Raw genomic sequence first — 15,527 nt, 5'->3', positions numbered from 1 at the left:
TACATGTGTTGTGGATGTTTACTTTGTTTGATTGAATTTCTTTTGATCTTAATTACTACGGAGTACTCCGTATCATTTTGTTTTCACGTCAATTACGAGTATCCCAAACATTTCATAAATTTTTTGAGGTTATGTTATCGTGGGTTTTAAAATCAAGTTTCAAGATGGTATAGATCTGATGATTATAAAATAGAGGTAATATATTTATTTTTTATAAACTATAATCAACCAATCAAGTTAAAATAGAGTATAGGTCAAGCGTTGCAAGTAAAAAAAAAATAATTAAAAAAAAAAAAAAGTGAGTATATATTTCGTATCAAGTATAAATGACACTTTAACGAACAAGTTTAGAGTAATAAACTAGGTTAGGTCCCGTGCCATGCACGATAATTTTCAATAATTACTATATAATTATTTTATTTTTTTTTTGAAAGGAAAGATATAGCAATTATATTACTAGTCCAAATCCAAAGCAACCAGTGTTTCTACACTTTCGGAGAACGGAGGAAAACGAATAGTTTCCAGACCATCCCTAACGTTACAACGGGTATTACCGTTCCTCTTTGTATGAGAAAAAGTACACGCATCAAAGTATGCTCTATCAACCGAAATATCCTCATATACAGAATATATAGGAGACCTACCATTTCTTGGGCATGAAATCGCCTTTATCACATTTAAGGAGTCAGACTCCACACAAATCCTCCTGAATCCCAACCTCCTCGCCACCCCTAGCCCATACCTCACAGCTTGCGCCTCAGCCCATTCTGGTGGAGCATGATGGATGTGCTTCGTAGCTCTCACAATTAGTGTGCCCTGGTGATCACGCACATCCACTCCCAAGCCTGCAGTAGTCGCATTTCTAATATGAGCATCCACATTCACTTTCATCCATCCCTCCGAAGGTTTCTGCCAACTTGTATTTGATCGAACCCCATGATTTACACTCGCACCAAACACACGTTGCGCATAGGTAGAATACTCTACCACATACTTACAGAAACCCACAGCCACCTGCACCGCATCCGGGCTCGCATTTTCAAAAATTATTAGGTTTCGACACCTCCATGCTGCCCACATCAATGCTGCCATACGCACCATAGTATCCATTATTACCTTATAAAGCAGCCATTTCCAACATTCCACGAAAGACTCATGAGGCTCCTCCTCTAATAGGTTCTCGAACATACTCATTCTCCATATGCTACAAGCTGCCATGCAGAAAAACAGAGAGTGCATTACCGTTTCAGGAGCATCTCCACAAACTTGGAACTAGCTATCCTCAGAGATATGTTTTTGATAGAGACGAGCTTTTACAGCCATATTTCCCTTCAACGCATTCCACACAAAGTGTTTTAATTTGGGCGGAGCTTTCAACTGCCATACTGACTTCCAGCAATCACCACGCTCTCTATTTTCATCTCTCACCCCCCTAATCATCCAATAGCACGACTTCACAAAAAATTGGCCATTATTAGTGAATCTCCAATATACCCTATCCCCCGTATTATGTTGAGGCAGGGGTATAGACAATGCAATGGGAGCATATTCCCCCAGAACTTCTCTAACCAGCTCCACATTCCACATAGGATGGTCTCCATTATAAGGTCTGAAACACACATGTTCTCAATTGTATCCCCATCCGGAACTTGGAGGATAATTGGCTTTCCCTCCTTGAATAACCAAGGATCTTTCCATAATCTAACGCCACGGCCATCCCCAATCTTCCAGCCAATCCCATCACGCACAATCCCCTTCGCGCCCCCACCAGCTCCTCCATAAATAACTAGGGTCATGACCTCTCAGGGCCACTATTGCATCCGAATGTTTAAAGTACCTAGCTTTCATTATTGCATGAGCTAGGGAGCCCGTGTTAACTTGGAGTCTCCAAATTTGCTTCGCCAGTAGAGCTTGGTTAAAGTCCCTAAGATCACGGAAGCCTAGCCCTCCTCTTCCCTTCGGATAACAAAGAGCCTCCCAAGACCGCCAGTGTATTTTCCTATGCCCATCTGTCGAGCCCTACCGGAACTTGTTCATCATTCTGTGAATCTCATCCACAATGATATCTGGAATCCAAAACATACTCATGATATATGTCGGTATGGCTTGAATAACGGCTTTGAGAAGCACCTCCTTACCCGGTTTTGATAGCAACTTCTCCTTCCACCCGCTCATATTTTTCCAAATTCTCTCACAAAGTCCCTCAAAAACAGCTTTCTTTGCTTTTCCGATGATCGTGGGAAGGCCCAAGTATTTCTCGTGCCTATCAATTTCCTTCACTCCCATTAAATTGATGATTGCTTCCCTCCTTTCCAATGGAACTCTTTTGCTAAAGGCAACATCCGTTTTATCTAAATTGACACATTGGACCGAAGCTCGTTCATACTTTCTGATTATATCAGTAACTTTCGAGCATTCTTGAATGTTAGCCCTAGCAAATAGCAAACTATCGTCTGCAAAAAACAAATGGGAAACCCTTGGAGCCACCCTGCAGACCTTGGCACCATGGATGTCTTTGTCCCCTGCAGCTTTCGATAACAGGCATGAGAACGCATCAGCACAAAGGAGAAATAGATACGGAGAGATCGGGTCACCCTGTCTAAGGCCCGTAGCTAGTAGGAGTAATAGAACCGTATATCACATTATTCAGCTTGACAGAGAAAGACACAATTGAAATACACTCCTTGACCCGATTACACCACCCTGCAGAAAATCCCATTTTACACATCACTTTTTCTAGAAAACACCACTCCACCCTGTCATAGGCCTTGCTCATATTAAGTTTCATGGGCATGACACCATTTCGACCTTCCCTCCCTCTCTTCATAGCATGAAATATCTCAAAGGCAATTGTGGCATTATCAGTAATAAGGCGCCCCGGGACAAACGCACTCTGATTTACAGAAATAATACTATCCAAAAAAGGTTTGAGCCTATTAGCTAGAGTTTTTGAAATAATTTTATACATCACATTACAGCAACTAATAGGCCTGAAATCCTTCATATGCTTAGGCTCATTACATTTCGGGATTAGCACGATACACGTATTATTAAAATCGGCAATGCTAACCCTCCCTTCCCACCAGTTCTTAACCACCCAACAAATATCAGAACCAACAACATGCCAAAATTTTTGAAAGAAAAGAGCATGCATACCGTCCGGACCAGGAGCCCTATTGGGATGCATTTGGAACAGAGCTACTTTGATTTCCTCGTCTAATGGGCAAGAGTCCAGCACCGCATTCATGTCCTCTGAGACCACCGTATGAACCCCATCCAAAGCCTCCTCGAATTCCGTGGGATTGTCCGACGAAAAAAGGGACACAAAGTAGTCATCAACCGTATTTTTGATGCCTTGTTCATCCTCCCTCCACACACCAGCCCCATCATAAATCCCATCAATACGATTTCGAATTTGTCTATGACATGCCTTTCAATAGAAGTACGAGGTATTCTTATCACCGTCTTTCATTTCGTTTGCCCTCGCCCTTGCATACCAGTATGACTCCTCCATTCGTCTAAGCTAATTAGTTTCCTCAGACAGCTTCTCACATTTCTCCAACATTAACCCATCAAGAACGGCCCCCTGAGCCTCCTGTAACTCGGTCTCCTTCTCATTAATCTTCTTTCTCAAGGCCCCAAAGGTTTTAGCCGACCACCTTGTAAGAGCTGTTGCACAATCATTCAGCCTGCTATGCGCCATCTTGCCTCTACTCTCAGCCCACGCTTTCTTAACCACCCCTTCACACTCCTCACTAGATAACCACCACGCCTCAAAGCGAAAGAGTTTATTTTTCCTCCCTTTATCGCAAACTACAGCAGTATCCATCATAATGGGTGCGTGATCCGATGAAATGCGAGGTAAATGGTTAACCCCATACTGTGGATGAAGACTACACCACTCCGTATCTCCCAAAAATCTGTCAAGTCTCTCCCGAGTCACGGTTTTGACAGTCTTTCCTCTTTGCCATGTAAACATACAACCCTTATACCCCAGATCTCGAAGATGACAAACATCAATGACATCTCGAAAATTTTGCATCATGCACTCCCTTCTGTGGACTCCCCCTTCTTTCTCCTTCGCACACACTATTTCATTAAAATCCCCGAAGAAAAGACAAGGGTAAGCACACTCACCTTTCAAGGTCCTCATTAGTTCCCAAGTTTTATACTTGTTCTCTGTTTTCGGCCATCCATAGATGCCCATAGCTCTCCATATGGGAGAACGAACCATTCTCCCCGCATATGTCAATAGCACAATGGTGATTTGAGTAGGAGACTATTTTTGCCTTGACATCCCTCCACCACATACACAGCCCCCCCGATCTTCCCACACTACTAACACATATGCCATTTTCATACCCACATCTATGCTTCAATCTCTCCATCACCCCACTATCTACTTTGGTTTCCATCAAGAAAACCACATTCAGCCTATTCCTCCAACACAAGTTCCGGAGGGTGTTCACCATCCTCGAGTTGCCAGCCCCGAAGACGTTCCAACTAAGAATTTTCATTGTCGTTCGAGGGGATGGTTTATTCCATCCACCTTTACTTGGATATAGCCGTCCCCGGTACTAGCACTACACCCCACCTTTCTCTTCTTTTCATCCTTCTTCTCTACTGCTTCAATGTCTCCCTCCCCCAGCTGCCCCCTCCCACCCTTTTTTGACCTGCACACGAAGCCACCAACCCACCCGTATTTGCATCACCATAAGAGTAGCCCAATAGCATCCTATCCAACCTTTTCCATCTTTTGTTCTTCCCTCCCACTTCCAACCCGTGATCCTCTTCACCCTCCCCCCCACTAGTCACATTCCCCTCCAACACATTTTCCCTACTATCCACTCCTTCCCCTCCTTCATTCACCCCATTCTCTCCCTTTCCCCTGCTTAAAAGCTCGAGCTGATCAAACCCCTTCCCCCTCACCCAATGCCCCTCCTCCCTCACAGTATCCTCCTCCTCCTCATAACCTATCTTTTCACTCTCCCCATTAGCCCCAATTCTTGAAGGACGAAGCACTCGTCTCTGGCTCGTATCATCATATAACGCAACTAGTTGTATTTCCTTATCACACCCTTTTCTCCTACTGTCAGACGACCCCTCCTTTACTACATCTCGCTTTCCATCTTGCTGAGGTTTATGAGTAGATATCAGCTTCTTTCCCTTGCATAGATTTTCTACTTCATCTTAGCGTTGAAAGAAACCTATTCTGGGTGATGCCTTGAGCCACATTCTTCATTGTTTCTCTAAACTCTCCTCAACATTCTCATCCTTGGGACAATCCCTTTGGGTATGCCCTAATAAGCCACAATTAAAACAGAAATTCGGGAGCCTTTCGTACTTAAATTGTACGTAAGTCTCCGTTCCATTTTTGGTTCGAATTTTTTGAACCCTCCTAATAGGTTTTGTTGTGTCCACCAGGACTCTAGCCCTCCTCGATTTATCCCATCCAAGAACATCCTCCTCGACTTCCAACACCATCCCCACCTTACCCGCAATTGTTTTTATATCATCATTTGATCGGCAATCTAGAGGTAAATTATATAACCTAATCCAAAAAGGGCAAAGTTTCATCTGAATTGAATCAGGCTGTTCATCCCCATGTATCTCCTTCAAGATTATCAGGTTATTATCAAAACTCCACGGTTCTCCATTTAAAATTTTTTCTTTATCCTTCCAATGAAAGAATTGGATAATGAAGAGATCATTCTCAATTCTTCTAAATACAACCCCTCGAGCAATGGACCAAACCTTCTTGAGGGTGTTTTGCAATGCCTCAAAATTGAACGGTCTAAGGGATAGAACTTTCCCAACCACCGATAGGTTGATATTACTAGGAATCGAATTTACATCATTCTTCTCTAAAACTGTAGCATCATCTTCTTCTTCTGTAATACTTAGTTTCTCCCATCGCTTCGACAATTCATCTACCATATCCTCCTACCACGACACAATCACCCTAACCACCCCTTCTCGACGGGACGAACCACTCGACCAAATCCAGAAAGCCACTCGACAAACCCTAGAGCGAAAAGACCCTAGACTCGCGAGACTTATTACTCTATAATTATTAACATTATATTTAATTATAAAAAAAAATCTATTTAAGTTACTACTTTATAAAATGTATTAATTATGAAAGAGTCTATTATTAGCAAAATAGATAATTTAAAATACACATATATGTATATTTATATATATTTCACTAACTAATTTATATCATTTCTTCTTTTAACCAAATGAATATCTTACAACTATGTATCTAATTCGTAAATAGATTTACCTTTTATACACTATTAATCCATTCCCTCTTACGCGGTATTTATTTTTCTTCTCAATAATCAACTGGCTTAGAAAAAAATTCATATCTTTCCTAGCAAGCTTTTCAAACATAATTAAATACACAAATATTAAAAAAAAAATCCTTATTGTAAAAATGGTAAGAGTAGTATATAGCACTTTGTATGTCACAAATTATGTTAAGAATTTAATTTTCATTTTTTTAACTTTAACTTATGGTATCAATATATATAGTGCAAGGATACATTAAATCTTTTAATCTTATATTTATATATAAGATTTGTTTCCTAAATTTTTTTTTTTTTTTTGACACACCAGAAAATGACACATGTCATTGCTGATATGTCTTTTAGTATAGAGGTTATTGATTAAACGAGGAGCATGTAATAATCATTAATGATCGACCAAACTCTTATTGAGCTTTCTGTTAGCACGTACTAACAATTACTCCAATCCACATCATGCAAAATGGTGCGGAACAAGATTGAAGCTAGGATGAGATTAAAGACAACAATTTCAATCAAGGCAGTAATTATTAATTAATTTCTTTGGATTCTTTAAACATATATTAAACTTCCCATCTCTTCACCGTTGAACTTTTCTACAGAAATTACTCCACTACATACTTGATTTGAAGGACCATGTGATTTAAAATTATTCTCTTTTCTTTTCTATTGAATACTCCAATTATTCCAATATTAATAGCTAGTTTGACAATTTGACACAATTATAACACAATTAGCATGATCTTTCATATCAACCTTACACACCAACGACCATAAATTTTGGTCATCCCTCTCTTTCTATCACTTATCGAAATAATTATTATTATTAATTATTACGGGTACAAATTAAAATTGGAATTAAATTGTATAACAAAATTGATGTTTATTTAACAAAATGCAATTCTTAATAGACTTTATAATTAATCACTCTTCCTGTTCATAATACAGCAACTTCGAGTTGAGGTGCACCCTACATATTAAAAGAATTTAACACGCTTATTCAACTAGTTAGCGTGATATATGTATAAACCATATCTTAATAGCATATACTACGTACAATGTAATTTGTGTAAAATAACAATGATCATAAACAAGGTTATAAACCATATCTTAATTGCATTTCAGGTCTAGTCGGTTTTTGTTGTGTTTAATTCGAAATTAGTTCTCCTACATTACAACATTGGAAACTTTGTAAGCATCAATTTAGCTACTTACAGTATTAACTTCAAGACTTTTAACATCTATTAATAATACGTTGTCTACATATTACATTGTTTTTTACATCTAAAGACAAAAGAACTTCTCTATTTGAATACAAACGATACATTATAATATAATTCACAAGTTGATCAATAATGACAAAAACGTCAACTACTAATAATTAAAATAGAATTACACAAGTTATCAAATCGATCAGCCTCCATAAATTAATCAAGCCGTGTTGGATCATACAATATATAATATTCATTAATCTCATGTGATGAAAATATATTCCTATCAAAAAAATTGACTCTATATTTTTTAAATAAATTATTACTAATTCCTATTAGTTTTTCAGTCAATTGATTAATTTATATAAATTTTCAGAAATTATCTTGGAGACATGCTTCTCGCCTACCTTAAGATACTTTCTATTGTTTTTTTAGTGACGTCAACAATTTTTTCTAGATCTCATCGAGAAATTAATTTATTTAATCAATGTAGACCATGAATATGATTCCTTTATTTAAATATAATTATTTGAGCTTTATAAAATTGATTCATAATTTGATTCGTTTTATATAAGACAATTATGTGAGACATAGAGATACTAGTATACTACAACGATTCCGTGCCAAAGATCCATATTCCAGTATTCCTTGTACAAGTAGTCAAGTACTAACTTTCAATTGTTTTTTTTGGTTTATTTGAAATTTGGGTAAAAAAACAAAATTTAGGATTTTTTTAAGAAAATAATTATTTGATTTTAGTTATGTGATTTCAACATCGATGTATTTTTGAGATATAATACAAGTTCATCGATGGTAAAATATTCCTTTTTCTAATTAATTAAAAAGGTTTCTTCACAATATGCATGCTTTGTGTCGTTTTAAGTCAAGCTTAGGCTTATAAGTGTTGTTATTGTTTAAATTTCTGACTTTAAACAATAGATGTAATATATTATTCTCGGATTATTTTTTTAATAATATGGGCAATATATTCTTTTGGTACATATGATAAAGAAGAGATTCAAAAAGTAACCTGAAAAGTTAATTAAAATAATTTAGAATTTATTAAGCAAATGATCCTCTTACTAGGGTTTAAAATGATCATAATTTTGTCCAAAAATTGATTTTTAATTGATTTATGTCATTTAACTTTCTTTAATTTATTCCTTAATTTGTGGGTCGAATATATGTTAGAAGTAAGGAAAATAGAGAAAATATTAGTAAAAGACATGAAGAAAATCTTATTCAAACAATGATTGGAATAGCATTGGAACTACTGCGTGTAAAGGTAATCGTACCTTGTATGAATCCAAACATAGAGGGTGATACTACATAATACAATAGTAAGCAATACTATGTTGATGTTTTGTACGAAGAGATGATAATGATTGGTGTAGCATCTCTCATACTTATAATTTTGTACTGTTAATTTGTTATACGATAATTTTTTTGATGAAGTGGCGAGTATTATTGGTAACGATGAGTTAGTTTGTATAAACCGTTCCCCCAAAGTAATATCATTACTTTGGTGGACCTCGATATGCAATAATTTCCTGCTTTTTTGTTTCAAAAAAAAAATAAAAAGTTTAAAACAATGAAATTTCAGGTAAAGCGTGGGGGATAAAAATGATGGGCAATAGATTAATAGAAAGATAGATTTTTACAAAAAATAGCACCAAGGATAGGTATAAATGACAGCTAAAGCTAGCTTCTGCTGTAAATTTATTGAATCAATAAGCTGAGGAGTACAAGTGCATTTGACTTGAGCACAAAAATTTTGCTAAAAACCTAACGACAAACATTTGGAGGAGCTAAAAAATTACACCAAACACTCTGAACTCACTTTCGCTCTGACAGCAAGAGGAGGTACTATTCTTAACAGCATACTAATGATTTTTTCACCACTCGCTTCCTTGTAGAGCTTTTACTTGCACAAAAACAATTCAAAAATTCATAATTTTGCTTCACTATGGATCATATGCGCACAAGCTGTCGAATCCCATGTACTCGTTATTTTGAATCATGGTTATCATGTTTGAAATGCCTACACCACCTGCAGAGGTAGAAACGATTCAGCACGTGAATTCAGATAGGTTCACAAAATGGTTTTCGAGTGAGATAAACGAAGCCAAAATCAATGTGGAAGAAAAGGAATGGCATGACAAGTTATACTCGATACTTACCAAGTGAAATTGCACTGACAAAAATAGTGAATGCCAAGATAAAGATGATGAGAGAGGCTCTTCCAATAACAGCAATCAATTTCCTCACAAGAATCTGCCCGAATAAGGCAGCAAACGTAGCAACAGCAACAAAGTAGGCAGCTGCAAGAAGAACCATATGCTTAAGAAAATGACTAAGCAAATTTTCAGTCGGTGTTTAAGAGATTGTAGGCCGGAGCTTACCATATGGCACTGGGAATCGTTTAAGAAGGTAGTATTCTATAACGGACATTGATGAAGAGAACATCATGGCAAAGGTAGCTGTAGCACTTGAAACCTGTTAAAAAAGGGAACAAACATTATATTGCAGCAATTGTCAACTTGAGTCCAATAATTGATAATTTGGCATTTTATTACACAGATAAAGATACAATTATTCTACAATGGTTCTTTTTAAAAGACGACTATTGTAACACGACAACCACAAGGGTCCACCACATCCTTAAATTCTCATTAATATTTTCCCAATATGAGACTTTGCATCAAGATATGAGCAAAGGAATTGGAGCAGTTAGTATTTGGCAGGAAAGGTTAAAAAAGCATTGATGAGTGATGTCTGAACCAAATATTTATCTGTCAGCAATCATCCTACTAACTATCTTAGTTATCACGAACAACACCTAATTATGTTCACTAGTACTTCATTTTTTCTTATAATACAGCATTGAAGAATTGACAAACATTATTAGGAAAAATATTTACAAAACAAAACCGTTGCCCATTATCAATTAATTGATTAATTACTAAAGGTTTATCTAGCTAAAGTTTATGAAAAGGCGAAAAATATTTACAAAAAAAACTGACGCCCATTAGTGTAGCTAATGTTTATATTTACGACTCTACGTCATCCTTCATCTCTAACATAATAATAAATCTTGTTGAATTATTTCCTTTAGGAAAGAATTTCTTCTTGGGACAACATTTAGAAATGTGGCATTTACTAAACATGAAAAAGTGACTTTCAAATTTGGACGGGGAAGCATGAAGATTGACATTACTAAATACTAAGTCATACAGCACTAACTATAATTAAGCAAGTAGTGCAAGTCCACCTGTATTTGAGAGCTCATCACAGGTTTTTTTTCTCCCCCTAAGAATGACATAGACTAAGCACCCCTCCCTTCCCTTTATAATGCTACCCACAATTATTGGCTATTAAAGCCTAATGCAGGACAAATCAGGAGGCAGGTCCACATTAAAATAAAAGGCAAAGAATACCACATATTTCCAAGTTTGAGGGTAAACTGACCTGAGGAGGGATGCCCAACTCTAGAAACAAAGGGCCTAAAATAAATCCTCCACCAAGACCAAGAAGTCCTCCAACCATTCCAGCAACCACTCCAGTAAAGAGGCAGAGAATCAACTGGTGCACTTTCCAAGCACCGATTGCATCGCCTCTTGAAGCAATCACTCTCTTTCCCGTGTACAACAAATATGCCTCATAGCCTGATGCTCCAAGTGCCACAGGAATCTTCACAAATGAAATAAAAAATTAGCTCTAAGGATATTGTTGACAATGAGATGATTAAATAATTGATTTAGTAGACATATAAAAAGTAGAGTATGGAGGGGTACCTGCAATAGATTGGTTACCCAATATGCAGGGGAGCAAGTAGAGGTGTTCTTCTGCAAGATACAAAACTCATTGTTTAGTTGCATGGACTTTATTTAATGCTTAAGAAATCAGTAAAAGTTCAGAACAAACCTGGGCAATTTCAAGTCCTAAAATCGCAAACCAAACGGCAAACAATATGGCCACTGATGGCCAGTGTACATTTTCTCTGATGGATACCTGAGTTAATTGCAGAAGAATCAGATCAATATTTCCTAAGAAACTACTCAGGATTCAAATTGTAAACAACATTTTCTACTTTGTAGGACATTCCACCTAGTTATAAACCTAACAATTTTACTCACTTCCTAGGAAGTAAAACTCCCAAGGATTTGCAAATTCAGGAGAAGTGTAACTACCTATGTGCAAGTTTGCAACCATAATGCATCTTAAATTCGGAATTAAGTTTCTTAGTGTCAAAAAGACCTCACAATAAAAATATAACATGATTTTTGTACAATAAGACCCTTGATAATACTTATGTGTCAACCATTTCAATACTCTCCTCATCACTTAATTTGATCATCGACCATTACTCTGTACTATATACAAGGAAAGATAACAAATTATTCCCAGCATCTTAAAAAGATATACGAGTACTACATAAACAAAGTACATATGACTATAAATATTAGAGAAAGGGGGTTCATTAATTTATGAGGTACTAATCTTACCTCTTCTCTTTTGTTGGGAACAGCTGCAAGAGGTTTGTAATCACCATTATCACCTGATAACAAGATAAACTTTTTGATTAAAAAGAAACAAAAAAGCACAAATAATTCGATAAAGTAACGAAACTTTTAAAAGGGCGAAATCAGCTACCGTTTGACACCAAACGTTGAGCAGCCTCCTGAAAACATAAGGTTCAATGTTAGTAAATGAAACAAACAAAAAAATAAGAAATGAAAATTAAAGCTGAAGGAATCACTAAAGTGGAGGACCTTTTTCATGATAGTTTCTTTCTTCCAAGCATCAACACCCTTGAGGAATGCCTTTGTAGATGTAACTGCATATTCAAAGTGATAATTTATTAACTTTCTCAAATTTAATACGAAGTACTTAATTTGTATAATTAAACTTTAACCAATTTCTTTACTTACATAAAAAGAGAATGATGAGCAAAACAGTGATCATCCAGTCAGCAAAAATAACATTAAAGGCAACTCCAATACTGATCCCAAGAACCAACACTGGTTGGAAGAGAAGTGCAAGATCATAATCAATAACAGGCATCTCCATAGTTGGATGCCTTTGTTTAAGGTTATAGTAAACAGTTGAAATTGCTGCTCCCATAATCATACCTGAACAAACAACCCAACATTTCAGAAACTACACAAAAGCTAAAGACACTTTGCTTAATTCAACTATTTTTAAAAATTCGAATACAATCTACGAGATAGGATCCTCTCCGGTTACTGGACCATCGAGTTACTAGATTGATTGATTCACAACACTCATAGAACTTGACCACCTAGTTACTGGAGAGAATCCCGATCCGTGTTACAAATTCAAGTAAAAGAAAAACTATTATAACCTCATAATAATCAGAATCAGCAAAAATTAACTTTATGAAAATCAGATCCTTTGCTAGTAGCTCAGGTAACATAATAATATACATAAAAAGGTGCTGGGAAATTATTGAAAAGTGAAGGATTTAAGAAAGATGAATGTCAGAGAATCCTTACACTTTGAAATGGCGGTTGAAGATTTGGAATCAAATCCAATAATCAAAGTAAGCATGGGAACAAAGATACCACCCCCACCAACTCCTCCAACACTCCCAAATGAAGCTCCAAAGAATCCAATCAATGACCCCACTACAATTTTCCAATCAAATTCCATGTCCTGTGACATTCAATCATATAAATTTATTCATTCATTCAATCCCAATTCAAATCAAATCAATTTATGAACACCCAAATAATTAAAAAAAAAAAAAAACTAACTTACCGGCCAAACATGTTCATAAGTGTTTTGACCACTTTGCCATAGGAAATTAACCGCCTTTCTAAGAAAATTAACATGAATTTCTTCAATTTCAATCTCAGCAGAAGCAACTTCTTTCAAAGTCTCCTCATTTGCTGAAACAAATATGAGCAAAGAACCCAACAAAAATATGCTGAACAAAACCACCTTCATCAACCCAGATTTACCCATTTTTCAAAAAATTAAATCAACCCAGAAACGAAAATCAAAAATTTTTAATCTTAAATCTAAAACCCTTAAATATTTTACTTTTCTTGATGCTCCTGCCTAACCCAGGAACTTGTTTGCTTGTTTTTCTTCTCCTCTTTGTTTCAGTGAGGAATTTATACAAACACCTTCTGGGCAAAACAACAAAAAGTGATCTAAAACAACAAAACTATTAAAAGGTGGAGAATTTTTAGAGAAAAAGAGGGTAATTTAAATGACACGTAAATAATTGTGAATACACGTTTTCTAGAGATCGCAATCACGCTCTCTATTTCTCTCTCTAAAATTTGACCCACCCTTTCTCTTTCTCTTTCTCTTTCTCTCTCACTCTAGATTTCTGGGTCGATGGGTGCTGTGGTTCTTGCAATCCTCCCTATTTATTTCGATTTTTTTCACTTGCTTGGGTCAAATTTAACTATGATGAGTAGATAAAAACAAAGACATAGATCAAGATGACCTGGCATTATTATTCAATGTTCCAACTACTTACAAAAAAAATAATTAACCAATTGACCTATGGTGCAGTGGTGATGGGACTGCACTTTAGAGGATCGCGTGTTCGATTTCCAGCAACAATAATTGAGAGGGAATTGGAACCTAATCACCCGTAATTGATCCCCAAATCCGGATTAGCTCAAAGGGTGAACCGAGTGGAATACCAAAAAAAAAAAAAAAAAAAAAAAGGTCTTTTTATTTCATCTTATTTACGGAACATTAATTACGCATATATTTTATTTCAAATATATAAGTTTAAATAAGAATAAATAAGTTCAGATGAAAACATTTCAGACAAAGTATGTACAATATACTCCAACAGTCCTCCTTATTCAAATAATTTTTAGTACGTGAAAATATGTTAAGTTCAGTAAAAATAAATTAATTAAATTCAATAAAAATGAGTTAAAATAAGTCCAGTTTATCAAAAAAAACTTTTAATCCGTAACTTTAATAATTTTAATTTAGCAAAAATCAAAAGAGACTAAAGTTTGGAAATTCAAAAAAAAAATTTAGATAAAATAATATATATGTTCTGATAAGTTCAAATAAAATAAGGTACTATAAGGCTTTGTTCTCTTCACCTAATTTTTACCGAATTGAAATTATTTTTAGTGAACTGAAATTTACTATTTTTGCTTAACTTAAATTACTTTGATTGAACTTAATTATATTTACTGATTAAAACTTATTTTTACTGATTTCTTATTATATTTGTTCTATAAAATAATTAATTTTAACTGATTAAAATTTTTTTAATGAATTGAACTTTACTTATTTTTACTAATATAAATTTGTTTTCAGGCCCTATACACTTCACCTCAAAAAAAATGTTTAGTGAACAAAATTTCAGTTCAATAAATATAATTTCAGCTCAATAGAATTAAGTTCAGTTTAGTAAAAATAATTTCAATTCAATAGAACTAATTTCGAATTAAGTTCAGTTCAATAACAATAATTTCAATTCAATAAATTTAATTTCAATTCAGTAAAAATATGTAACTTTAAAGAAGAAATATAACATATTATTATTAAGTGAACAAAGTCTTACTGAACATAAATTATTTTAACTTAATACTACTTGAATAACGTGAAGTGAACAGGGTCTAAGTAAACAAAATGAAATAAATTATGATTTTTAAGAAAATTGTTCGAATATAATAAATTCAAACAAAATCACATGAATCAAATAAAGTTATGTTAACCAACATTTAACCATAGTTATCAACAATAAAATCAGAAATAACGTCAAGAATCAACCTTAACCCTCGTTTGGCCATAGTTAACCAACATTTTTTTACCACAAATAGACTTTATTACACGGTAGTAACTAGAGGTGTTGATTCAGATAACTGGATGGTGTTTGAGTCGGGTTTATTCGGGTCGGATATGTTTGGATCAAAATTATTCTTTAACTCGGATCGGGTCAGGTCAAAATCGGGTCGGGTCAAATACGGGTCATGGTATATCGAGTCCAGGTCGAATATGG

General features: G+C 35.4%; 1 protein-coding gene across 1 annotated transcript; it reads right to left on the bottom strand.

The window, feature by feature from the left end:
* Nucleotides 1–9,198: 9,198 nt before the first annotated feature.
* Nucleotides 9,199–13,900, bottom strand: LOC110698768 (sulfite exporter TauE/SafE family protein 3-like). The gene is made up of 12 exons (XM_021876291.1): nucleotides 13,301–13,900; nucleotides 13,036–13,195; nucleotides 12,451–12,651; nucleotides 12,292–12,356; nucleotides 12,173–12,200; nucleotides 12,025–12,077; nucleotides 11,444–11,530; nucleotides 11,314–11,364; nucleotides 10,988–11,209; nucleotides 9,922–10,015; nucleotides 9,700–9,840; nucleotides 9,199–9,569 (listed from the first exon to the last, which is right to left on the bottom strand). Exons 1-12 carry the CDS (start codon nucleotides 13,505–13,507, stop codon nucleotides 9,484–9,486), a joined length of 1,395 nt encoding a protein of 464 aa, XP_021731983.1. The 5' UTR covers nucleotides 13,508–13,900; the 3' UTR covers nucleotides 9,199–9,483.
* Nucleotides 13,901–15,527: the final 1,627 nt, after the last annotated feature.

The sequence above is a fragment of the Chenopodium quinoa genome, unplaced genomic scaffold (genome assembly GCF_001683475.1).
Source record: "Chenopodium quinoa cultivar QQ74 unplaced genomic scaffold, ASM168347v1, whole genome shotgun sequence".
NCBI lineage: Eukaryota > Viridiplantae > Streptophyta > Magnoliopsida > Caryophyllales > Amaranthaceae > Chenopodium > Chenopodium quinoa.
The sequence above is the reverse complement of the archived record's forward strand: the minus strand, read 5'-3'. Positions and strand labels throughout refer to the sequence as shown.

Excerpts from the sequence above, each read along its gene's own strand:
- LOC110698768 (XM_021876291.1), bottom strand. The coding sequence starts at position 13,507 with ATGGGTAAATCTGGGTTGATGAAGGTGGTTTTGTTCAGCATATTTTTG. Across the intron at positions 12,652-13,035 it reads TTCAACCGCCATTTCAAAGT|GTATGATTATGGGAGCAGCA; the intron begins GTAAGGATTCTC and ends TTGTTTGTTCAG. Across the intron at positions 11,365-11,443 it reads TAGGACTTGAAATTGCCCAG|AAGAACACCTCTACTTGCTC; the intron begins GTTTGTTCTGAA and ends TGTATCTTGCAG.